Consider the following 25,962-nt stretch of genomic DNA (forward strand, 5'->3'; position numbering starts at 1 on the left):
GATACATGCATCGCCCTTAGAACAAAAATGGCCGATGCATACATCGCCCTTAGTCACAACCGAGGAGATGGGCATCCTCGTTGTTTGGTTTTATTTGATTAAAGTATTTTCAGGTTCATGCATCATTCACCTAAAAACAGGGAGGCATATGTTGACAATCAAATTAGGCCTAAGCCAATTTAAATAGGGTCATGATAGTTTTGGTCTAGTCTAAGGAAACTTCATAAAGCAATATAATAATAGTACCACATTGGTTTTCCTATGGGATAAGATCACCACTACCCCTTATAAAATAAGGGATACATGGCCGATTGAATTCCCATCTATCCAATCGACAAAACACAAAACATATCTATTCTTTGTCCTAATTTTTTTATTTCTCAACCTCTCTTGCTATTCAGCACGTCTCCCGGTGAGATTTGCCGGCATCCTAGGTGGCCTTGCTGGTTATAGGAGGTCCACCGCGTGCTCCTCCCCGACGGGTCTTTCCGGGAGAAGTTTGGGAGCTTTTTTCAGCCATGAACAGGCTCTACATCGGCCTTATCGGTCTCTTGATCGGTTTGATCGATTACGCTGTGTTCTTGTTGCGTTGAAGGTTGATCTATAATCTCTCCGGGCGTCCAAGGCCCTCGTTGGTGTGTTGGCTTGGAGTGATCTTCAGCATCAACAGATAGAATATGGCGAACTATTACCACAACCATTTCAGCTACAGAAGCACACCCGAATTAAATCAAAGGTGGGTCCTAGTAAAAAAAGAATGTCTAGGACTTCAGCTACAGTAGGCACAATGATTAAATCTCCAGTTCACAGTACGCAAACATCTCTCAGACTCAACAACTAAGAGAAAGCATGAACAGAACAAACACTGGTTAATGGACTAAGGAGGAAGTAGGTAAGATGTGCAAGAGTTTGCTGCAGCTCGTGCTCTTCTGCTAGTGCAAAAGCGAAAGAACACAGAACAGAGATATACAGATAAGGGAGATCACTGGGCAGCTTCAGGCCTTGTTGCTGGCAAGGATTTGATATAATCATTTTTTACTTTCTTGAGTACCACTACGACATCGCTCATCGATAATCTTTGGTCAGGTGCATCAGTTGAGCAGAGCAAACCCAACTCAAAGATTGGTGGAACGAAGGGCTTCAGATCGCAGTCAGCAAAGGGAGGACCTTGCAGGAGCTTATCATCTAGAGCATCGACAATCTCTGACAGGAATGCTTGACGAACCCACTCCCTGATGCTCAGATCTCCTATGAACATAGGATCGGTGGGTTTCTTTCCGATGAAGACTTCAAGAAGCATGATTCCAAAGCTGAACACATCGCTCTTGCGAGATGCCTTCCCAAATGATCCATACTCTGCTCAATAATCAGAAAATCAAATATTACAACAATTAAGCAATCAGGAGGAACTACAATGATCATACACACCACTCACAGGTATAACTACAGTATAAGCTAGCGATAGTACCTGGTGCCATGTACCCAAGTGTTCCAGGCATACTTGCAGTGACCATGGAGCTGTCGTCACCTGATAGAAATTTTGCAATGCCAAAGTCTGTCACGTGTGCTGTCATGTCGCTGTCAAATAGCACGTTGGTAGGTTTCAAGTCGCAGTGCAAGACAACCTGGAAATGCTGATGGTGCAAATACTCCATTGCCATTGACACATCTAGCATGATCTCCAACCTCTTAAGGAATCCCAAGCTACTTGTTGTAACTTCAGAGTGTAGAAGCTTATCTAAGCTACCATTGGGCATGTACTGTAGCACAAGTGCTCTAAAGTCTTGGTTGGAGCATGTGCTTAGTATTTTTATGAGGTTGCGGTGTCGAGCAATGCGAAGCACATGGCACTCAGCATCAAAGCTTGTAATTGCATGTTCTAGTCGTGTGTCTAGAACTTTTATTGCAACAACCAAACCGTTGCTCAGTGGGCCTTTGAAAACTTTTGCAGAACTTCCAGTTCCCAGAAGGTTGTTAGGGCTGAAGTTATCGGTGGCCAAAATGAGCTCACGGTAGGAGAATAATCTCTGTCTTACAGGATTTGCTGGATCAATGACAAAAGCTCCATCATCACGCTTGGTCTTAGCTTTCCTTGTGATCATTATGTAGACACAAAGAACAATAGAGCTAAATGCAACAGTGACAACTGGAAGAAGGAAAATTAGAAGGTTTCTTTTGTTGGAGTGAGAGCCCTCAAGACATGGAGAAAATCCAAGATGGGGAGACCCACATAGCCCACCATTTCCAATCAAACATTTTGACGTGATGTTGGAAAAAACACCTCCATCTGGTATTTTCCCTTGTAGTTTATTGAAGGAAAGATTTAAGGTTGTCAAATCTGTGAAATTAGCAAGGAACATGGGAATGGTACCTGAGATATTATTGAAGGAGAGATCCAAATATGATAGGCTAGTAAGCATTCGAAAAGAATCAGGGATTGGTCCATCGAATGAGTTATGTGATAGATTTAGGAAGTTGAGCATCACAATTTGTCCAAACGATTCTGGGATAGTTCCATTGAAAAAGTTAGATGAGAGGTCAATATAAACCACTTGTTTTAGACTACCAACATCACTCGGCAGTGGACCAACAAAGAAATTGCTAGAAAGATCTAGTATGGTAAGTTTATCTAGGTGGAACAAGCTTGCTGGTATAGACGAATTTAACTGGTTACTAGATAAGCTTATTTGTTCTAGCAAACTAAGGTTGCCAATGCTCTCGGGTATAGAGCCAAAGAATTTGTTTCCTTGAAGCCAGAACTGTTGTAAGCTCCTAAGCATGCCAATACTTGTCGGTATAGAGCCGGACAAGTCATTGTCAGTGACGTCAAGCGCGACGAGCTCTTGCATCATTGTGATAGTCTTTGGGATTTCCCCCGTGAATAGGTTATTATAAAGATTTAATGCTTCAAGACGGCTTAAGTTTGACAGTGTTGATGGAAGTTTACCTGTTAACTTGTTACTATCTGCAGCAAACGAAATTAACTCTGTCGATAGGTTTCCGGTATGATCTGGGAGCCCCCCAATGAAAGAATTATTGGAAAGGTCAATGACCTGGAGTTTCCTACAATTGGAAAGGGAGGATAAGAAGTTAAGGTTCCCATCTAAATTATTGGATCCAAGACCTAGCTGGCCCAGAACTGGAATGTCCCCAAGTGTTGCTGGGACTGGGCCCGAGAACTGATTTGCCCCTAGACTTATCATAGATAATTTTGAAAAGTTCCCAAGAAAAGCTGGAATTGGACCTGTTAGCTGATTGAATAGGAGTGTTAGCACGGTGAGATGGGTGAGATTGCTAAGAACAGATGGTATAGAGCCAACAAGGTTATTTACTCCCAAGGCAAGTGCGGTGAGACATGGTAGTTGAGCCAACCATGTTGGAATGACATCCACAAAGTAATTTTCTTGCAGATCGAGAGTTTCTAAGTATTTGCATGCTGCCAGTCCTGATGGAATCGAACCCACAAAGTTGTTCTGCGCGATAGAAAGCTCCTTCAGCAGAGGAAGGCTAAAACTTTGATTGGTAGGAAAAGGACCCGTAAAGTTGTTGCCCGAGAGATAAAGCCACCGCAGCCTAGACATATTATAGATGGTTGTGGGTACTGTACCTGACAGCAGGTTATTTACTTCCAAGTTCAAGAATTCCAGCATGGGCAAGGAACCTAGATTGTGTGGTAATGGACCGGATAAGCTATTGTTGCTCAAGCTGATTCCCCTTAGGGATTGAGTATTATTGAACAGGTATGGTGGTATCTGGCCTGTTAGCTCATTCCTAGCAAGATACAATATCTTCAGGCTGTGCATATTTCGTAGCAATCCCAGCGGGATCTCATATGTCAAGCGGTTGTAACTAAGACGAAGGTCCTCAAGTTTTGTGAGGTTTCCTATGTTACATGGGATCGGGCCTGTGAGGCCGTTATCAAAAAGAGAGAGAACCTTAAGCCGACTTAGCATGCCAAGTTCGGCAGGGATGTGGCCAGTGAGGCCAGTGTTTACGAGGTTGAGCATGGAGAGGAAAGAAAGATTACCAAGGTGTGGGCTGAGTTCTCCTTGGAGCAGAACATCAGTCAGCGAGAGTGCCGTGACACGCTGCCGGCGATGATGGTTGCATGAGACACCAATCCATCGACAGAAGGATACGTTGGTTCTCCAGCTGGTGGCAAGGACGCCAGTGGGGTCAGAGAGCTGGGCTTGGAAAGCCAGCAGCGCGGCAAGGTCATTGCGCCTGCCGGTAGCGTTGGTGGCAGGCGGCATTGGAGAAGAAGATGCTGAACAACTAGGGCAGAGGGCTGAGAGGATGGAAATGCCCAAAAATATTATAGGGGCCATTATGGGATCAGAGTCTGCGTGCCTGGGAGCTGGGACTCTGGCGCTGTGCTTGTGTGCACTGCACTATGAAACACGCTTGTAGTTGTATTTATGGGGAGAATTGGATAACAGAAACGCGACTTCGAGGTTTCTGTAGGCCACAACTTTTTTGAAACCTTTAACCGCGTGGGCAAGTCAAAGTCACACCGATGTGGGCAACCAACTCAAAAGTCTTTGATATGCAGCCTAATAATATCTGAACACAAATTCGCAGTGGCTCCAGGTCAAGTCAAAGTCTTTGATTGTGTTGCAATCAGACGGCTGTGCATCGTAGAATATTACTCCCTCTATCCGTCATTCCAAGAATTTTGAAGAGTCAAATTTTTCTAAGTTTCACCATAATTATTATGATACCAACTGAGTATCATTAGATTCTTCCTTAATTATATTTTCATAGTATACTCACTTTATGTTACAAATCTTATAGTATTTCTCTCTATAATTTTAGTCAAACGTGTAAATGCTTTGACTCTCCAAGATTTTTGTAATGACTTACAATTTGGGATGGAGGGAGTATTGTTTTATCACTTGCATTGAGAAATCACTCCCTATGATATGCACGCCCTTATTATCCTCTCCCAACTTTTCAAATGAGCAAACATAGTCAACATATTTAAGTTGAGTAAGTCAAAATTCCATGCAGGACAAACAATATTTACACGATAGCCTAAAGCGTTGTTTGGCACAGCTCCACTTCGCCGTATTTGTGGTTTTAGCTCCATAAATGGCTCTTCCGGTGTAACTGGAGCCATTTTGGTATCCTATTTTTGGTAAAACAACTCCTTATGCATAAAAAAAATAAATATTGAAAAGACAAAAAATCCTTCCTTTTCTCATCATTTTCTTCTCTTCCCTTGTCTACCAAATGAACGCGATGAATCTCAGGAACCACGTCCGCCGCTCCCTCGACCCACCGGCACCGGCCACCCGCCACGCACCCTAGCCGTCGTGTGCCCGCACGAGTTCTCTTCTTCGCACACATTTCTTTCTCGATGGGGTAGAGTGCTACGACGCTTTCATCTACTACTAGTAATTTTGGCACGCCCCTGCGCACGGGTTGGCACCATAAAAATACAGTTGATTATAAAGCAACATTGAGAAATCACAATGCCTCTAAAAATTAGAAAACATTATGAGCATCATTTAAGAAAGCAGAGTCGTAGAAAATAGTCTTTACATCACCAATACCACAGCAAGAGTTAAGATGTAGTGCCAGATTCTTTACAATGTTGTCTAATGCATCCATGTAGACATAAAAAACCAACAGGACCCAAAAACTATTGTTCTTAGGGAAACAACCTTGAACTGAAGAAACACCTCTCGATTTTCCACTTAGCTTCTTGCTATTCCAAACCAAAAGAGCAATCGAGTCATCAACCCTCCAAAAGAAAAGCAAAACACAAAACATCCCTTTAAGAATGCTGGCATAACATAGAAGAATAATATGAACACAAATGATCCATGGAGAAAACTCGCCGATAAGGGCTCCTTTGGCAGCCCAGTTTCCCGTGCGGATCCCGGCCGTTTTCCTGGGCCTGCCTCCCCCGTGCCAGCCTTACCTGGGCCAAATTCGTGCGTCCTTTGGCAGCCCACCAAGACGAGAATTGCAGCCCGCTTCCCAGCGATTTCCATGAGGAAGAAATACACGACTGATTCGGCCGGGAGGGTCTCCTGAGCGCTCGTCTCCGCTCGCGACTTCCTCCGCCCGCGAGTCGCGACGCCGCCGCCGCCACACCATCCGGCCGCCCTCGCCCTGGCATCCGTGCGCCGCCGCGACAGCGACGTCCCTCCACATCGCTGTCTCTCGGTCTCTCTTGTGCTTGCGACGTCAACGCGGGGGTCACGCTCGGGCGCTCCTCCACCGCCGCTGTCTTAGTCCTCGTCCGCCATCTTGTTCCTCTGCGCCGTCGCCATCTCCACCTTCACCGCCATTGTCGTCCGTCTCAAGGGTCAGGGCACCTCATCTTCTTCGTTGCAGTAGTTTTCAGATCAGCTAGGGTTTGACCCATACCTCCATTGCTTGCCGCGGATCTTGGAACTGCAGACCACGAGCTGCAGACCACGGTCAAGGCCCTGGTTGGAGCCTTCGAGTCCGTCATCTCCAAGATTGCAAAGTATGTGTAGGAGAGTAGTAGGCGTATGTATTGCTCATGTTATTACACAGTTTGTTTCGCAATTTTTGGTTGCTCTCGAATGACTGAATTCTTGCCTGATGTAGCCCTCATGGAATGGAACTGTTTATCTCGGTATTTTCTATTTTAATCGAACACATCTTGGTAATTCCAAGGCGTCAATCCTCCTTGGCCAATCACTTGCTGTCGCTAAGGGGCTGGGCTAGGGCTCTAGATTCTTTTAGAAATGCCAAAGTTCTAGATTCTTGTAGAAAACATTTTAAGTGAATCAGTTTAGTAAACCAGGTGACCGAACAAAGTATTTTTGTGTTAAAAAATATATAAATAAAAATATGCTTCAAAAAGTCTTGTTTTTTTGAGCTAATAACAATCTAAATGCAACCCATTTCAATTTGTTGCACTAAAAGGGATGAGTACAAAACAAACCAATACATTAAACTCTCTAAACCAGGTGAATTTAGAGAGTTTCAGTTTTTGTTACTATATATGGCTTGTTAACTTTAAATAGATGCCATTGAATTTTAGTCAAGCCATAACTAATAAACTCTACTAGTTCTATAACAGGATATCCTGTTTTTTGACTTTTACATTCTGTAGATGTGTATATCCTGTTTGTATTAAAAGGATATCCTAATCCTGTTATCAAGATATCCTGTTATCTCTGTTTCACTATTTCTATAACAGGATATCCTATTTAACTTGTTGACTATTATCTCCTTATAATATAATTTCATAGGGACTCTCAAGACTGAACATAAAATAAGTTTATCTTGTGCCCTATCTGGTTTTACTTTGGTTTTATTTTGATGGAGGCAATATTGATGCTAGATTGTATCAGTATCAATAATGCTCCATCATGTGCCCAAGTCAGTGAGCCCTCATTTTTTTAGACTCTATTTCCTTTTTTTATATACTTTTGATTAGTAGGGAAAACATGCCTAATCTTTTAGCTAGAAAAGTTGCTATGTCTAATCTTTTATTAGTAGGGAAAACATGTCGTATAATGCAAACTAATTTTACTGGTAGGTAGGCAATATTGATGAAATAAATTTCAGATATACTTCAGTAAAGTAAGAAAAGTTTCAAGTTTTTTTTCTTACAGCAACAACACTAAAGCTAATTGTTGTCCATCTAAACAAGTCACATGGGAAGTCCTACGATCAACTATAGAACTATAGAAGGATGCTGACCAAACTTGAATTCAGCTGTAAGTTTTGCTTTTTAATAGCAGTTTTTACGGTCTTTAGTTTCTTCAGTAATCCTCACTTGTGAATCCATGTAGGATCAGATAGCAGAATAGAAGAGATGCAAGTGACAAGAGAGTACATTGATAATATAGAGGCCCCATTTTTGCTTGGTAAGTTTCTGACACGATATAATAGTGGTGTGAAGAGTCATGTATTCTTGATTTCTTTTAGCATCTTTATGTTTCTTTTTATTTTTGCTGGCTAAAGACTGCTTATTTTTGCACTTTATCATGTGCCAACCTGCATCTGCAAGATATATGTTCTTTATTTCTTTTTCTTGTGAGGATTTCATCGATCTGGGGAATACCTCATTGGTTCTGTTTCAGTTCAGCACAAGCAGTCTACTATTGTCCCTTCAGCAATAGCTTGTCTGCACAACTGAACTTTCTTTTTAAATTTTTGTTCTGATCTGCATTGTTGACAGCAGCCTGGTGCTCATCTGCTACTGTGTTTGTGTTTGTGGTTTTAAATATTCAGTGGTTTGGATACATTGAGAAGGTATGAATTGATAAGGTTCAGCACAGGACTCGAATTTGAGGTTGCTGCTTCAAGCATAGGATAGAGACCAGTAGATGGAGGTTGTGCCTTCACGAATTGAGAGGGATTTAGCGATTTTGTTGTTGTTACCGACTCTTTAGTTTCCTTGGCACTTCTATTTTAGGGGCATTTATTTATTACATTATTTTGATCATTGTCTTGTGGAGTTAGTATTTATGTTTAATATGACCAGCATATTTTCTAGGTTTGCATGTAACTGAGCAAGCCCTTTTTATCCGAAAAGAGGAACCCGAAATTCAGGGGAACAAATTGAATAGGAACAAAATGATTGCCCATACATAATATTTTTGTTTCTCACACTCACAGTTCATGGAAAAGAAAAAAGGAGATTATTTTTTCACTCATCAAAATTACATAATTAGGTTCTTGACCTAACCTGAATTTTATGTTTTTTTTTCAGAGTTCTTCCTTCAAAAGGAAAATATATTTTTCAGTATATGCCCTCAAACTTTGCAATGGTTTGTTTTTAGTTGGAATTTGTCTTATCGCTGTCTATGCAGTCTTAAAGAAGCACCATTCAAACTACAGCAGCAGTGCTACATCTTGCACAATAAAACCTATATATTTTTAGTTTAATTTAATATTAATTTTTAATTATTCTATCATCCTAGTTGGGCATTGTGTTCATAATTAACCTTGCTCTTTTTTTGGTGTTATAGTTGCAGAGGGCTTGGAGGAAGGAATCCATGATTTCAGATAAGTGAAATATGGCCACTTTTAGTAGTGGTTTTGCACATTTTCATCTTATATATAGATGTGCAAAGACTCACACAAGGGAGAATTGTTGATGTTCATGGACGAGTCACGATGATGTTATCTATTGGATGTAAGGATGGAGAAGCACGTATAAGAATGACACTATTCGGCTCTGGCTAGATGTTAAGTATACATTTGCATCGAGTAGACTTGCTTTCAGGTTTAAAATATGTTGTATTTGTATGGAGAGTGACTTCCATAGATTTTTAATAATTTTATGTTGATCGGTGGTGACTTTCTACATCATTTTACTTTTACATTTTTTTTCTTTTTTCTTTTATTTTTCTGAGACATTGTTTCTGATTTTTTCGAATAATGACAATAACACACCAAAAACTTCTTGAATATTGTCTTTTTTCCTCAAGTATTGGTACCTCTAGAAATTCAACGAAGCTATTACTGTTCTGCTCATTGGAGGATTCTATGGGATAAGACTTGTGCATATAAGATACAGTTACTACATATTGGTCGTTCCACAGCCACAGCATCAGGGCATGAAACATTCATGACAACACTGCCAAACAACAGCAGGGAAACGCCCCCCAGCGTGGATATCTTCCCTGGAGGTGGAAGGGAATCGAACTGTCCAATAAAATCCCGCTGGGGGTTCTGTGCCCTGGGTTAATTACCCATCTGTTGCCAAAGTAAGCCTAAGTCTAATAACCACCCCTGCGCGTGGGCTGACACTGTTCTTACAGAAGCGCATAGGCCAGGTTTTCTTTGAGATAGTCAAGGAAGTATGGGAAAAACCTGTCAACACTCAGGACACGATATTGCGGGTTCATGTCAAGCTAATGCGGACGACGAAAAGCACTGAAACTTTGGAGAAGGAAAAATTTCAGTGACTGGAAGATACGTTGGGCCATCCTGAACATTACCTTGGCAAATTTAGAGAGAGAGCACAGGAGGCAAGAATATTAACTCAGGATGAACAGGCGTTTAAACGCTATCTAGAATCTAAGGCACTCGGTTTGGCCTTAGACCAGAGCGAAACAACACTCGCGACTAACATGGATTAGGAAAGGAGACACAGTTAGCACAAAAAAAATTGCTTCTTATGCAACACACTCGATGGCTTTTAGAGGATGTGTAGAAGGAGTTCTAGACCTCCTAAGCCTCAATGCACGAGCTAAACTTGATGATATGAATCCATGGTGTACTGTCAATTTGACCTGAAATTGACAAGGAAGAAAAATAAACGTCAAATTATGTAACCAGCGCTGTTAATCGAAGGAAATTGACCAAAAAGTCAACTCCTGGTGGTAATCTAATGATGATATGTTATGACGTTTGTTATTTGATAATCTAATATATTTTTAAATTAAGTGATCGGATTGCGAATGAAGGTAAGTGGATCAGTATTCGTATAAGAAAGATAGTTTATGCATGCTTATTCTTTTATTCACTAAATAGACAACAACTTACTAAAACTGGTCTCTAGGGTTGCTATAACACCCTGGTTTTTAAAAGAAGACCAGAGTCATCATATGTGTGTTTAGGAAGTCCACACATACAACAAAAGAATAGAAATATCAGAAACAATGTTATATATAGCGAAAACAGAATTATAATAACACTTACAACTATCAGCGTATCGCGGAACGGGTTGCTAAACTTCTTCTTAGGCTCTATTCTTCTCAGGGACGGCTGACTGGGGGCTCCGTATGCCAAGTACTTTTGATAGGCTTACGGCTGAACGGGGGCTCCGTATGCCAAGTACTTTTGATAGACTTTTAGAAAACTCCATAACATCTTTGTTCTTCTTCTGAGCGACACCTTACTATACACTGGGGCTGGGAGAAATAGTAAGGGTAAGTTCATGTCAAACTCAATAAGTACAGACAGAAAGTATAATGACATGCAAGACTTAATCAAAGGAAAAGTTGACACTATTTAACTACGGATGAGCTTTTAAGTTGATAAACTTTTATTACAACTCTTTTATTAAAACAACCTATTACTAAATATGAGTGAAGCATCCCAACTCTTAATTAGATGACGTAAATTAACAATATTAGTAATTATCATCATCATCATTATTATTATTATTATTACCGAGGTAGCAACCCCATTAAGGTCGTGGGATAGCAATCCCAATTAAGAACACAAGATAGCAATCCTGCCAAAAACAAGGTAGCCACCTCAACCAAGTTCCTTCTCCAGGTTCCATGTGATTCAAGTTTGCTCATCATGTGAGAGTCTGGGCCGCTCGTGACCGTGAGCACGGCTGATATATCAGTTTTACACTCTGCAGAGGTGTGCACTTTCACTCCAAGTCGTGATTCCCATTTGTCTGGGGTCATGACTCCTCAAAACACTACCAAGGTGAGCAGGCAGGGTTTCACTATGAGACCTTTCATAGGGTCAACTAATAGGATGCCACTCGTAAGTTTCGGCCGGGGCGCTCGGCAGTCGTGCCCATAGCCATGGCGCACCGAACAACCGACAACTTAATATCCATTACCCAAGTTACTTCCTTATGCCTACCCGAAAAGTAACACCCTACTAGTGGAGGTCCTGATAATTAGTCAAGCCAGAGCTATATACCTAGGAGCTGCACTATATGTCTTAGGTGGCCAATCCATGACTAAGTCCTTATGGAGGACAGAGATGGGTACGCTCGGCAACCAGGCCAACCACCAGTACCCGCTCCTCCTGTCACCACCGCCATCATGATGCTCACAAGCATCCAACATCTTCAACACCGCAGTGACCGTTATCCAGCATGTATTAATCATCAAGTTAAGTAGAGATTATTCTTTATTAAAACTTGTGAATAAGGTGAGTAGAGCAGCTAAGCATAACTAATATACCCTAGTCTACCTATACACATAACCTTAGGTGTTCAAGGGATGATAAGTAAAACTAGTCAGGTCCTTAGAATTTGCATTTATTAGACACATGCAACGAAAGTAAATGACACTAATTGTATGGGTTCAATGTGATCAAAGGGTGTCTGCACTTGCCTTTTACCTAGAGTTTAACTGCTCAAAAGTCTTCAGCTTCTATCTTTCAATCTTTAGCTTCTACTGCACTTGTCGATCCTTAACTCTGAGTCTTCAATGCTAATGAACCACGCTTCTTCTACTCGAAGGTCACACCAAACCACAACACAAGAAAACACAATAGAAGACAAACAAATAAACAAGCAGACGTAACTACTAAGAACATAAACCAAACAAAGAAGAAGTGTTGGGTACCATAAAAAGAGATACCCAAATCAGAACAATAAAAATCCCAAAAAGGCAAAACAAACCATCCACGATCACCAGGGTGCGGGCCCCAGCTCATCTGACTCCTCGGTCTCGGGCCCAAATCAAGGCTCGCCCGACCCCCTGTCCTCGGACGTAAGTTCCGTCTCGCCCGACCCCTCTAGGGCTCAGACAACAAACACCGCCTCGCCCGACCCCTGGGCCTCGGGCGCAAGTTCCGTCTCGCCCGTACCCACGACATGACAGGCGCAGTGACTCCCATATCGCAGCAGGGCATGGAGGACAGGCAGCAGTATCACCGATCCAACCCCCACGACGCCAACAGGGCTCGGTAACCCTCCAATGGAGCAGCCATATTGTCAGCCATGCCTCAAGGACGGGATGGGCAAGTTTCTACAGGGTCGGGACTATTGCTTCACCGCTCAGCAGAAGAAATCTCCAATCACTCTTGTAAATCCCTGCCTCCCCTTGAGGCTATAAAAGGGGAGCCAGGGCTCGCAGCCAAGACAGGTTGATCCACATAGCACAAGTTCAATCATATAAACACCACAACTCCCAGCGGGTCCTCATGCAGGGTAGCTAGCAGCGCTCTGTCCACATCACAAAGTCGAGACCTGGGACTTAGCCCTCTCTCGCAACCTGCTTGTATTCCCCTACTACAAGCACCTTTGGGTGCAAGGCAATACAGACTCCCGATCTCACTAGACGTAGGGCATCCTTAGCCCGAACCAGTATAAATCCTCTGTGTTCCACTTGCATCACCATCCAGGCTTAGGTAGTCACGCATTCTCATACTTGTTTGTGTCTAGACCCCGAGTCCAGACACCGACAGTTGGCGCGCCAGGTAGGGGCCTTTTGCGTGGCATTCATCCTTCCCTACTGGGGAAAGCTCGGATGGCAGATGGATTCCACCCTCTCCGCTTCGGCACCATCATGATGTTTGGGAGTTTGGAGTTCATGTCGCTCGGCTCCAGCTACGACATGGTCCTCCTCCCACCACATGGTAACGCTGAGCCTCGCCCTGAGCCAATCCCACCACAGTCAGTACGTGGGAGGCGCACGGGGCGCCATGCGGGGGGTGCCCGGCGGGGGCGTCAGAGGTCTAGGATCTCTGACCCTTCCACTGAGGCAAGGGTTCGTTCGGCCCTCCCCCCGCATATTCCTCACAGGATCGCCCATTCCTCCAGCCCGACAGGCGCTAGGGGAAGGGCCCACGAAGCATTAAGCTCCGCTCCTCGGACCAATAGGGGATCATCACGACCTCCTGCCCCGCCCCAATCAAAGGGGAAGGCACAACTCCCGCCTGCTCCCTAGAAGAGGGACAAAGGGGCCTCAATGTCTCGTCTCCCTCCACCCACAGGTGGAGGTGAGACAGCGGCACCTCCCGAGCTCCCTTGTGGGTTTAGGAACGCGGCCGCCACTTACGCCTCATCCGTAAGCACTTCATTAAGTGCGTACGCGGACCTTCCAGGACACCACCTGAGGTCTACCCTGGACCTTATCGCTACACCGCCCGTCTCGTCATACCCTGAGGATCCCACCTCAGGCGACGATGAGTGGGCTGGCGCTGACTTTTTCGGGTGTGGTGACCCGGAAATGATCACGCGTTTTCTGGAGGCCAGTAACTACTGCCTCAGCTACTCTGACTCTGACGACGGCGGATACGACCCGTCGCGAGAGTGCTTCAACCTTGAGGTCGGAGGAGCGCCCCCCCACGCTCAAGGGGGTGCAGGACCCTCTAGACAAGGGAACGCCACTCCACCTCCCAATCCGACTCTCGGGATCCATCCAGGAGCCCGCGGGGCCGCCTCAGCTCTGCCAGGAGGACAGCGCCCTGACCTCGAGCAGCTCAACGAGATGGAGGCCAGGCTCGAAGAAGAGCGCATACGTCTCCGCCAACTCCGCGAGATCCTGGTCCAAGACCCGTCCGGCCGCGGGGACGGGGGCGAGGCTAGACGCCGCGCCCGGGACGTCAACCGCCGCATCATCGAGGACGAAGGGGGTGACAACCCCCCAGTCTTCAGCACGGCTAGCCAGAACGTGATGGCTGCCGCACTCCTCCTCAGAGCGATGCCCGAGCCATCGACTCCCGAGGGGAGAAGGGTGCGCCAGGGGCTGCGTGGCCTCCTGGAGCAAGCTGTGGTGCAGAACGCAGAAAGTTCTGCATCACAGTCCCACGGCACAAGACGCCAAGGGGACCGACCCCCTCCTAACAAGGCGCCAACGGTGCAGGGTCCGCCACGTCCTAACCCGCAAGGGGGAAACAAGGCCCCATCTGTCCACGAACGCGTCGGGGCCGACGCGGACGTCCAGGCCACCCTCGAGGCCAGACGGCGTGACAGGGACGAGGCTGAGTCTCGACACTATCGACCGCGCCGAGGCGGGAGGTACGACCCCGACCACGACCGTAGCACATCGCCAGAGCCTCCGGGCCCCCGTGTCTTCAGCGAGGCCATCCGTAGGGCCAAGTTCCCGGCGTGATTCCGACAGCCGGCTAACCTCACTAAGTACTCAGGGGAGACCAACCCTGAGCTCTGGCTGGTGGACTACCGCCTGGCATGTCAGCTAGGCGGGGCGGACGATGACTTCCTTATCATCCGCAACCTGCCACTCCACCTGGCCGATACGGCCAGAGCGTGGCTTGAGCACCTCCCCAAGCGCATGATCCACGACTGGGCCGACTTGGTCAGGATCTTCGTCGGGAACTTCCAGGGCACTTATGTGTGCTCTGGGAACTCCTAGGACCTCAGGAGCTGCCGGCAGAAGCCTAATGAATCCCTCCGAGACTTCATTAGGCGATTCTCCAAGCAATGCACCGAGCTCCCCAACATCACCGACTCCGACGTCATCGGAGCCTTCATCACCGGTACCACCTGCAAGGAACTGGTACACGAGCTCGGTCGCAAGACCCCCACAAGCACCAGCCAGTTGCTCGACATCGCCACCAACTTTGCCTCAAGCGAAGAGGCGGTTGGTGCCATTTTCTCCGACGGCACGCCCAAGGGGAAACAAAAGGCCGAGGCCACCGAGGCCTCGGGCTCACGCGACCCCAAGAAAAAGAAGGAGGGTCGCAAGGGGAAGCAGGGTCAGTCGGACGACAACCTAGTCGCCGCGGCAGATCGCAAGAACCCAAAGCGGGCTCCTGCTGGCCCCGGTCTCTTCGACGAGATGTTGAAGAAGCCGTGCCCCTGTCACAAGGGACCAACCAAGCACACCCTTGAGGAGTGCACTGTCCTACATCGGTATTATACCGACATCATAACCAAGGAGGGCACTGACGAGCCCCCCAAGGACGACGACCCTCAGGGGGAAGGCTTCCCCAAAGTCAAGAACTGTCTCTTGATCTTTGGGGGACGCGTGGCTCGCCTCACCGCGAGTCAGAGGAAGCGCGAACTCCGAGAAGTTTGCGCAGTCAGCACAGCCACACCCTTGTACCTTAAGTGGTCCGAGAGCGCGATCACCTTCGACCGACGGGATCACCCGGATCCGATCCCCAACCCCGGGAGCTATCCTTTGATCGTCGACCCCATCATCGCCGAGACTCGTCTCACCAAGGTGCTGATGGATGGAGGCAGCAGCCTCAACATCCTTTATGCCGAGACTCTGGCCCTCATGGGGATCAGCAAGTCCCGGCTGAGGAACGACACATCACCATTCCATGGAGTGGTGCCGGGACATCGCGCCCACCCTCTCGGATAGATCGACCTGCCCGTCTGCTTCGGGACCCCTGACAACTTCAGACGGGAGGTTCTCACTTTCGACGTGGTCGGGTTACCAGGAACCTACCACGCAATCTTGGGGCGACCATGCTACGCCAAATTCATGGTCGTCCCCAACTACACTTACCTCAAGCTCAAGATGCCAGGGCCAAAGGGCATCATCACCGTCAGCACGACCAGCCAGCACGCCTATCAGTGCGACGTCGAGTGCATTGAGCAGGCCGAGGCCCTTGCTGAGTCTCTGGCCATCCTCACTGGCCTCGGCGACGGAGACCAGGACATCCCCGACCCCAAGCGTCACGCCGGGAGCTTCGAGCTGGCGGAGGAGACCAAGCTAGTCTTCCTCGACCCCGGGACCTCTGAGGGCAGGGCGTTGAGGATCAGCTCCAGCCTCGACCCCAAATAGGAAGTGGTGCTCGTCGACTTTCTCTGCGCAAATGCTGACATATTTGTGTGGAGCCCCTCGGACATGCCCGGCATACCAAGGGAAGTCGCTGAGCACTCCTTGGACATCCGAGCCGGCTCCAAGCCCGTGAAGCAGCGCCTATGCCGATTCGACAAGGAGAAGCGCCGGGCCATCAGGGAGGAGATCCACAAGCTGCTGGCGGCCGAGTTCATCAAGGAGGAATTCCATCCTGGGCCATCGCCAATTCGTAACCTAAAGGGAGTACAGAGAGTCATGGGGTGTCTAGCTTCCCTAAGTCGCTTCATCTCTCGTCTCGGGGAGAAAGGACTACCTCTATATAGGTTACTTAGAAAATCTGAGCATTTTTTCTGGACCCCCGAGGCCCAGGAAGCCCTTGACAAGCTCAAGGCTCTGCTCACCAACCCTCCCATTCTGGTACCTCCCGCCGAGGGGGAACCGTTGCTTCTTTATGTCGCAGCCACTGATCAGGTGGCAAGCGCAGCTATCGTGGTCGAAAGAAAGGAAGAAGGGCATGCCCTACCGGTCCAAAGACCGGTGTACTTCATCAATGAAGTACTTTCCGACACAAAGACCCGATACCCCAAATCCAAAAGCTGCTCTACGCGGTAGTCTTGGCCCGGCGCAAGCTCCGCCATTACTTCGAGACTCACCCAGTCTCGGTAGTGTCATCTTTCCCTCTAGGGGAAGTAATCCAGAACCGAGAGGCTAACGGCAGAATTGCTAAGTGGGCCATAGAGCTTATGGGTGACGGCATCACCTATGAGCCTCGCAAAGCTATAAAATCCCAAGTCCTAGCGGATTTTGTAGTAGAGTGGACGGGGACCCAACTCCCTCCACCACAGATCCAGCACGAGTGCTGGACCTTGTACTTCGACGGGTCTTTGATGAAAACCGGGGCCGGAGCTGGCCTCGTCTTCATCTCACCCCTCGGGGTAAGGATGCGGTATGCAATCCGACTTCACTTCCCCGCCTCAAACAATGCAGCGGAGTACGAGGCCCTCGTCAATGGCCTCCACATCGCGATCGAGCTTGGGATCAAACGGCTTGACGTCCGAGGCGACTCTAGACTCATCATCGACCAAGTCATGAAAGAGTCTAGCTGCCACGATCCCAAGATGGACGCATCCTGCAAAGCAGTCCGGCGCTTGGAGGAAAAATTCGACGGCCTCGAGCTTAACCATGTGTTAAGGAAATATAATGAGGTCACCGACGCGCTTGCCAAGATGGCATCCGAGCGGGCCACGATTCCCCCGGATGTTTTCGTCAGCGACCTCTACAAGCCTTCTGTCGATTACGAAGTCGACGGGGGCTCGGACAAACCTCCAAACGACCTAGGCCTCGACCCCGAGGTCTCCACCGGTCAGGAGCAGGAGGCCATGGACATCGAGTCCGAGCCCCCTGCACCTGACGACTCGCCGGACTGGCGCTACCCTTTGCTCCAATGCCTCGTCGATGGCACTTTGCCCTCAGACTAGGTAGAAGCACGGCGTGTGGCTCGTCGTGCCAAAACTTTTGTCCTCCTCGACGGAGAGATGTATAAGCGTAGCCCCTCGGGCATCCTTATGCGCTGCATCCCACGTCAGGAGGGAATCAAGCTCCTGCGCAACATACACTCGGGGGCTTGTGGCCACCATGCCGCGCCTCGAACACTAGTAGGAAATGCCTTCCGGCAAGGCTTCTACTGGCCCACCGTCGTGGCTGACGCCACGGAAATCGTGCGAACCTGTGAGGGATGCCAGTTTTACGCTCGGCAGATTCATCTCCCCGCTCAGGCTCTGCAGACGATCCCCATCACCTAGCCCTTTGCTGTCTGGGGTCTCGACCTCGTCGGGCCTCTGCAAAAAGGCGCCCGGGGGCTTCACCCACTTGCTCGTCGCAATCGACAAATTCACCAAGTGGATTGAGGTCCGACCCATCACAAGGATCAAGGCCGAACAAGCAGTGCTGTTCTTCATGGATATCATCCACCGATTTGGAGTGCCAAACTCCATAATCACCGATAACGGCACACAGTTCACCGGGCGAAAGTTCCTGGAGTTCTGCGACAGACACCACATACGTGTGGACTGGGCAGGAGTGGCTCACCCAAAGACCAACGGTCAGGTGGAGCGTGCCAATGGCATGATCCTCCAGGGTCTGAAGCCCAGGATTTTCAACCGGTTGAACAAGTTCGGAAAAAGGTGGCTCAAGGAGCTACCGGCCGTGATCTGGAGTCTAAGGACTTCCCAAAGCAAAGCCACAGGCTTCACCCCGTTCTTCATGGTCTACGGGTCGGAAGCCATCCTCCCCATGGATCTAGAGTATGGGTCCCCAAGGGTACAAGCCTATGACGAAAACAGCTGCAAGACGTACCAAGAAGACGCGCTGGACAAGCTGGATGAAGCCAGAGACGTAGTCCTCCTACACTCTGCCAAGTACCAGCAGGCCCTCCGCTGATACCACGCGCGATGAATCCGAGGCCGAGCCTTTCAAGTTGGCGACTTGGTGCTGAGGATCAGGCAGAGCAACAAGGGTCGTCACAAGTTCACGCCCCCCTGGGAAGGACCTTTTGTCATCGCCAAAGTCCTCCGACCCGGTACCTACAAGCTCACCAACGAAGCAGGGGAGGTCTTCAAGAACACGTGGAATATAGAACAGCTACGTCGCTTCTACCCTTAGAATTTTGTAACAATATTCATTTGCTCATCACCTTGAAAGAATAAATGAAAGTCTAAACTATATGATCATTTCCTTTTAGAAAGTGAGCCTCGGATCTGCCTTGCAGAATCCGAGCCTCCCTCGGGGGCTACACGGGGGGAACCCCCTGTGGCAACTCTGAATCTTTTTTCTCTTTTCACACGAGTCAAGACGCCCAGATCCAGTGCCTTTCCTTCATTTCTTAAAAGGATTTAAGAAACCGCAGATCCATCCCCTAAACCTTAAGGCGTGAGCCTGAGGAAAAGATCCACGCCCACGGGCAAGGACGACCTCTACTCACCCCCTAGGATCGGGGGACGGATCCGGTCTTCTAAAAATCACTAAGGAAAAGGAAAAAGGACTTAGGCTCGGGCACTTTGACTAGCGCAGATCCTAAGTAACTCACCCGACCCCGCGTTGCCGAGGTCGGGTCGGCATAAGGGAAAAAGAGACGACAAGAAATATAAAGGAAATCTTAAAGGGGAACAATCACATAAACATTCATGTTTTATAAAGACAATACAAGGCCCACTGGCCTTCGCCATTTACAAAAAGAGAAAACTAACTTAAGGGCATCATCGCCCTGCCTGCGCAGGCCCCTGCGCTGAGGGGGGAAGCTCCACCTCGGCATCGAAGAAGGTAGCCAGAGCATCTCCCGGAGCATCCGCAGCGTCTTCAAGCTTCTGCACCTCCTCCTGGGCCTCCATCTCATCTTCAGGGAGGACATAGCCCTCACAGACTGCCGGCAAATCAATGCCGACGTAGTGAGAGCTTACCACCGCCAGGCCTTTCTTCACCTCGGCGTGGAGCACCTCCCTTAGCCTTCCCCGGCCCGGGAGTAAAGAGCTTCGACTCGACTTCGCAGCGATGACCCCGACGCCGACACCCCGAGTCCCTCGCACGCCGAGGTGACCACGGCTTCCAGAGCCAAGCGGTCCGCGACCTCGGCGTCAAGGGACCTCTGCAAGGCATCGGCGGTAGAGGTAGCCTCGGCCATCCTCTTCTCCAACTCTGTTAAAAAACAGAACGGAAAAGATATAAAAATCAGGAAAGACAATTTAAATGAGCTAAGGGAAAAGACACGACACTTACCCTCAGCCCGCTTCTCGTTCTCCACCGAGCTCCGGTGCCAGCGGACCACCTTGCTCTGAGCAGCAGAAAGGTCGGTCTGAGCTTGGTTTAGGGCAAGGTCTTTTTCGGCGAGCAAAGCCTCAAGCCGAGCAACCTCGCCCTTGTACCCCTCAGCCGTCGCCTTCTGCTCCTGGGACTCCTTGGTAAGATCGCTAACCCTCTTCTCTAGAGGAGCGACCTTTTCCCGGGCCTCCCGAGCCTCGGTCGCAAGGGCTGTGCATTTCCGCCGAAGCTCGACAGAGATCTCGCACTCCTTCGCAAGTTCTCCCTCGGCCGCCTCTCGCGCAGCCTTCTCGTTGTCGCAGGACGCCCAGGCGTCCCGCTCCCCTCAGAGGAACGTTGACTTCTCCAGGGAAGCGGCTTGGAGCACCTACAAGTTCAAAAATTAAGCATTAGCCAAAGGGACAGTCCAAAGACGCAAGCACCCTATGAATAAGGCGTCAGAGATCGTACCTGGGCAAATTTGAACATATCGTGGCTCACGAGCTCGGACGCTCGGTTGAGTGCCTCGACGCTCGCGCGCCCGCATTCTTCAAGACCCCGCCAGAGGTAAGACTCTGACGGGTCATCAAGCACAAACCTGGCCCTCCCCTCTGGGTCGTCAGGGTTGGGCCACATTACGGGATCTTGGCCCCAGGCCATTGTCCCTCCCCCTCCCTAGCTGGAGCCTCGGGTCGGTCCGGTGCTTTCCCGTGAGGCCTCGCCGGGGCCAACACGCTGAGTGTTCCCTCAGCCCGGCCCTCCTCGACCTGATGGTCATGACCGCCTTGGCCAACATCCCCCGCAGGGGGAATAGCCTTAGGGGCCAGGACCGTCCCTTCTGTCTCCTCGGGCTTCGGCGTCCTCCCCTCCTCCGTCGGGGGATCTGGCGTCTTTCACCCGGTCTCCCGCCCCTCCTCGTCATGGGGGAGCTCCCCCTCCTCGCGGTTTAGGGGGGCGGCGATTTGGGCCTCACCGACCCAGGGGTCGAGTGCGCCCCCTCTTTACGGCCTTCAGGGGGTCCAGAGCCACCGGGGCCGCCTTGTGCTTCCGACTGAAAAGACAGCGCAAGTCAGAAGAAAGAGAAAAACAAAAACTCCAAAGAAAAATTAGAAAACCTACACACACCTTGCTCGGGGAGCCGCCTTCTTTTGGGAGCTCGGAACTCCCCGAGGGCCTCCCAAAGCACCTGGAGCCGTTGGTTGGACCCCCGTCTCCCCAGCAGTTGGTGAAGGGATTTCGACGGTGGTCTCGGCCTGCGGTGCCTCCCCCGAGTCGCCTGCCTCCGCTCCGGACGCCGGACGAGGCTCAGTTGGGCCCTCCGGTGCTATCGGCCGTGGGGGCACCTCGAACTCGCCCCCCGACGCCTTCTCCCTCTCTTGGGGACCCACGGGGACAGAGCCCTCCCGAGTGGCGCCGTCCTCGTCGCCTACAATAATGTGTGGGATGGTCTGCCTGCCCCCTAGCGCCTGGTACCCCTCGGGGGCCTCCGACCCCCCCTCGGGCCCTCGACCCCTCCGGGATCTCGATCCCCCCGCCGACTGGGGGGATCGCGTCGTCCTCCTCCGCCAGCTCGTCGAGCCAATGCACGTTGTCTCCTCCACCCTCTATCTCCGAGACTGATGTCTCAGGATAATCGGGCGGAGGGACTCCTGCCTTCTCGGCCTCACGGTGGTTCTTGGCAGAGATCTCTCGGCGCTGCGCCTTCCTCGCAGCCTTCGCCTTCTTGTCCTCTTTTATCTTCTTTTGCTCCTCGTTCCGGGCCCGATTCTTGGCCCGGACCTCCTTGTCCTCAGGGACAGGGGGCAGGGAGTTCTTGACAATCCCTATCCCCTGCAAAACAAGCAGCAATCAGGATTAAGGCAGGGAGAAAAAGGAATAAGCACGAAAATCAAAAAAGGGCAGCGCCTTACCAGAGAAATATAACCCTTTTCAGGGCGCATCGGCACCACCCGGGAATTCTTCAATTCCGAGTGCGTCGTCTTCGCGACCCGGGCGGCGATGTCCGATGCTGATACCGGCTCCGCCAGCATCCTCGTCCCGACCCAGGGGACGTTTGGGGTCATCTCGAACATAAATGCCCGTTGCTGCGCCAGAGGGACCAAGCTCCTCTTGTGGAACGCCATCGCCACCGTAGCCGCGGTGACCCTGGCCTGGCGCAGCTTCTCGAGCCCCACGAGAAGCGGGGCGAGCCTCTTCTGCTCCTCCGCAGGGGTGCCCCACACCCACTTTAGGGGGCACTCTTTCACCATCTTCCCGGTGTACCCCGGAAGCAGCCCATGGTCGTTCCGGAGGTAGAACCACCCGCTCTACCACCCCCGGTTCGACGAAGGCATCGCGCTCCAAATATACTGGCTGGACCGCTGCTGACGAAGCTGGAGCGTACAACCACCAACCCGCAGGGGAAATTTCTCCCCCCTCATAGCGGGCGGCCATATCCGCCTTGAAAAGGTAAAGCCAGAGGTTCTAATGGGGATGAACCCCCAGGAACCCCTCGCACACCATGGTAAATACGGCCGCCTGCATTATTGAGTTAGGGTTGAGGTTGTGTAGCTCCACCTCGTAGTAATGGAGAATCGCCCAGATCAGCCGACCAGCCGGAGTTCCGAACCCCCGGTCTAGGAACGACAGGAAGCAAACCACATAGCCCGGAGGCGAGTTTAGCTCCCTGTCGTTCGCTGAGGGAACAATCCACTCCGGCAGCTCGGCATCCGTGAGGGGACGAAGGATCCCGGCCTTCACGCGCGCCTCCAGCGCGAACCTGGTAACATTGCTGGGCGGCCACACATCATCGCCGGCCATGGCTTTGGGTGCAGAGGGGCGTTCGCGCGGCGGAGTGGAGAAGATGGCAGCAAGAGGAAGGGCAGGAGGCAAGAGCTTTTTTGCGCAGGAGCAGGAGGAAAGAAATCAAATCTCCTGCGGCCGTTTTTATAGAGGGAGCGCACCACGGCCACACCGCCCGCACGCAAGATCGGGGGGGGGGGGAAAGAGCAACTGTCGCCCATTTCCCACCAGTGAAAAATTCGAAGCGCCCACTCCCTCCGATTCTCATGCCCACCGCACACGCGCATTAATTTCGCAGGTGAAACATCCCATCCGGTCAGGGCACAACGGCACGGCCGTTTCGATTCCCCACGCGCCGCGCCTCAGAAAGAGCGCCCTAAAAAGATATGTCAGGGCGATTCCTTCCAGGGCAAGCGGCGCTCGACCCCCTGCTGACTAAGGTCGCGAGGTGGTCTCGGTCAGGCGCGGATTCCGTCTCGCCCGACCCTTTACTAACCCCGAGCAAAAATCTCAAGGCGGTTTCCGTCGGGCACAGATTCCATCCTACCCGACCCCAAGACTACAAACAAATCTAAAAAGCCTTCCGAGGCAAAAATCCCCAGGCCATGGCCACCTACGTTCCAGAGGTTGCGAGACTGACCTGCAAAACAGGTTCGAACAGTCGCCTCAGGATGACTGAGTGAGGGATGACTGAAGATGAGCACAATAGAGGCCATGGTCCAAACCCCTCAAAGGGTCGGCGCATCTTTGCTAGTCGTATCCAAGACCCATGCGAGTGTCACGCGAGTGGGATCCCATCGAGGGAGGCACCGAGCCCTCGGAACCCAGCGAACGGTTCCGACATCCACCGTGACTGCCCTCGGGTATTTTGAGATGTGCCCATTGATGGGTCGAGATGACGGACTAGAGGGGGGTGAATAGTCCTTTCTAAAAAAATTATCGCGTCAGCTAACCGAAATAAGTGTGGAATTAAAAGTATCAGTCTAGCCAAGACTATACCCCTCTATCTAAGTTCTCTAGCACCTTGTAAAAGATCCTAAACAAGCAAACAAGGTGCTACCTTAGCAAGAGCTCGCCTAACTAATTCTAGGAGCAAGGTCACACAAACCTATGCCACTAGTACTTTGCAAACCGGGAGAGCTTCTACACAAACTAGTGAAGCAAAGCGCACAAAGCCTAAGCTCACTAGCAAGCTCAATAACAAGGCAACTAATGCCAAATTAGAGAGCACAACTTACTTAGCTACACAAACTAAGCAATGTGACTAACAAGGTTACACAAACCAAATTAGTCACGCAAGGAAACTACTTCTAGCTACACAAGCAAGAAGGTAACTAGCAAGCTACACAAGCTAACTAATTACAAGAGCAACTACACAAACACAAGTATATGAATGTAAGAACAAGCTTGTCTTAGGGACTTTGCAAACCAACGGGAAGAACAATGTTGACACAATGATTTTCTCCCGAGGTTCACTTGGTTGCCACCAAGCTACGTCCCCGTTGAGACAAGCTTCAAGGTTGCCGCCGGTCCTCTTGCTAGTGGTGACCCGCAAGTCACACTCTCCCAAGTGGAGTGCTTACCACAAGCTCTAGCACTTGACCCGGCCGGACCACTTGTCGCTCTTCACGTCTCGCTCAACTAGAGTTGCTCTTCGCAATCCTCGCGGGGTGAGCACCGTACCCCTCACAATCTCTTCTACGGAGCACCGCACGATCTCCTTGTGTGCTTCGATGGAGTCACAAGCCACCAAGCCGTCTAGGAGGTGGCAACCTCCAAGAGTAACAAGCACCACCGGCTTGCAACACGAACACCTAGTGCCACTCGATGCAATCTCTCAATGCAACGCACTAGAATCGCTCACTCACACAAACGGATGAACACTATCAAGCATATGTGAGTAAGAGGCTTCACTAGCACTCCCCAAGCATGGAAACTAAGTCCCAAGGGTGCTCGGCGCCAGCCAAGGCTGGCCACCACTTCTATTTATAGCCCCAAGGGCTAAACTAGCCGTTGCCCCTTCACTGGGCAAAACCCGAGGGCACCGGACGCTCACAAGGAGCCACCGGATGCTCAACCCCCAGCGTCCGGTGCTCAGGCGTCAGCCACGTGTCACTAGCCGTTTGAACTCGACCGTTGCCGCCAACGGCTACTGCACATGCGCGCCTGCACAGCACCACCGGACGCTCTATTGCGTCACACTGGACGCGTCCGATGGACACTGGACCCGTGCGCAGAGAGCTCTGCAAACTCGCAGGGTCACCAGACGCACCGTGAGCGTCCGGTGCTCACCGGACCCATGCGCAGAGAGGGTCGCCAAACCACCCGCACACCGGAAGCTAAGCACCGGACTCACTCCGATGCGTCCGGTGCACACTGGTACACCCGACACTACACTAGACGCTAAAGGCCAGCGTCCGGTGCCTCCACGCAGTGCGTCCGGTGTCCCGCGACTTCTCCAAATTTCCCACCGGCGCAATAGAAAATATACACTTATTTTTCTCAAAAGCGCCGAACCCACACCCCTCTCAACCCTAGGAACTCCACCTTCTTTATAAAGTGTGCCAACACCAACAAGTGTACACCACCATGTGCAAGTGTGTTAGCATTTTCACAAACATTTTCCCAAAGGAGTTAGCCTCTCAAACTTGCCGCGCCATTCGATCCTAACATGTATGCAAAGTTAGATCGCTCAAGTGGCACTAGATGACCGATATGCAAACAAGTTTTCCCCTCTTGATAGTACGGCCATCTATCCTAAATCCGGTCATAAACTTCTCTACACACCTATGACCGGTGAAATGGAAATGCCCTAGGTTATACCTTTGCCTTGCGCTTTCCATTCCATCTCCTCCAATGTTGATGCAACACATGCACCAACCAATCACCAAATGATATGATCCACTTCATATCATCACGTGACCGTATTGGTTCATCGATCTTGACCTCACTTGCTCTTCACCATTGCCTCGGT

General features: G+C 50.0%; 1 protein-coding gene and 1 long non-coding RNA gene across 4 annotated transcripts; one reads left to right on the top strand and one right to left on the bottom strand.

Moving 5' to 3' along the window:
• LOC8082789 (putative receptor-like protein kinase At3g47110) lies at window positions 655-4,376 on the bottom strand. 3 transcript variants are annotated; one of them, XM_021445726.1, is made up of 3 exons: window positions 4,028-4,376; window positions 1,469-1,528; window positions 655-1,356 (listed from the first exon to the last, which is right to left on the bottom strand). In XM_021445726.1, the coding sequence occupies exons 1-3, from the start codon at window positions 4,326-4,328 to the stop codon at window positions 983-985; spliced, it is 735 nt and encodes a 244-aa protein (XP_021301401.1). In that variant the 5' UTR covers window positions 4,329-4,376; the 3' UTR covers window positions 655-982. The 3 variants fall into 3 exon arrangements, with proteins under 3 accessions (XP_021301401.1, XP_002442957.1, XP_021301400.1); XM_021445725.1 differs by having other exon boundaries at window positions 1,134-1,356; window positions 1,626-4,376; XM_002442912.2 differs by having other exon boundaries at window positions 1,469-4,376.
• LOC110429555 lies at window positions 6,020-9,405 on the top strand. Its single transcript, XR_002446628.1, has 5 exons — window positions 6,020-6,316; window positions 6,412-6,481; window positions 7,602-7,706; window positions 7,782-7,856; window positions 8,964-9,405. It is a non-coding gene; the product is annotated as an uncharacterized LOC110429555 (long non-coding RNA).

The sequence above is a fragment of the Sorghum bicolor genome, chromosome 8, assembly GCF_000003195.3.
Source record: "Sorghum bicolor cultivar BTx623 chromosome 8, Sorghum_bicolor_NCBIv3, whole genome shotgun sequence".
NCBI classification, from domain to species: domain Eukaryota; kingdom Viridiplantae; phylum Streptophyta; class Magnoliopsida; order Poales; family Poaceae; genus Sorghum; species Sorghum bicolor.

Bases quoted from the DNA above. Each gene is read 5' to 3' on its own strand.
- LOC8082789 (XM_002442912.2), bottom strand. From the start codon at position 4,328: ATGGCCCCTATAATATTTTTGGGCATTTCCATCCTCTCAGCCCTCTGC. The intron at 1,357-1,468 runs GTACTATCGCTA...ATTATTGAGCAG, and splicing joins ACTTGGGTACATGGCACCAG to AGTATGGATCATTTGGGAAG.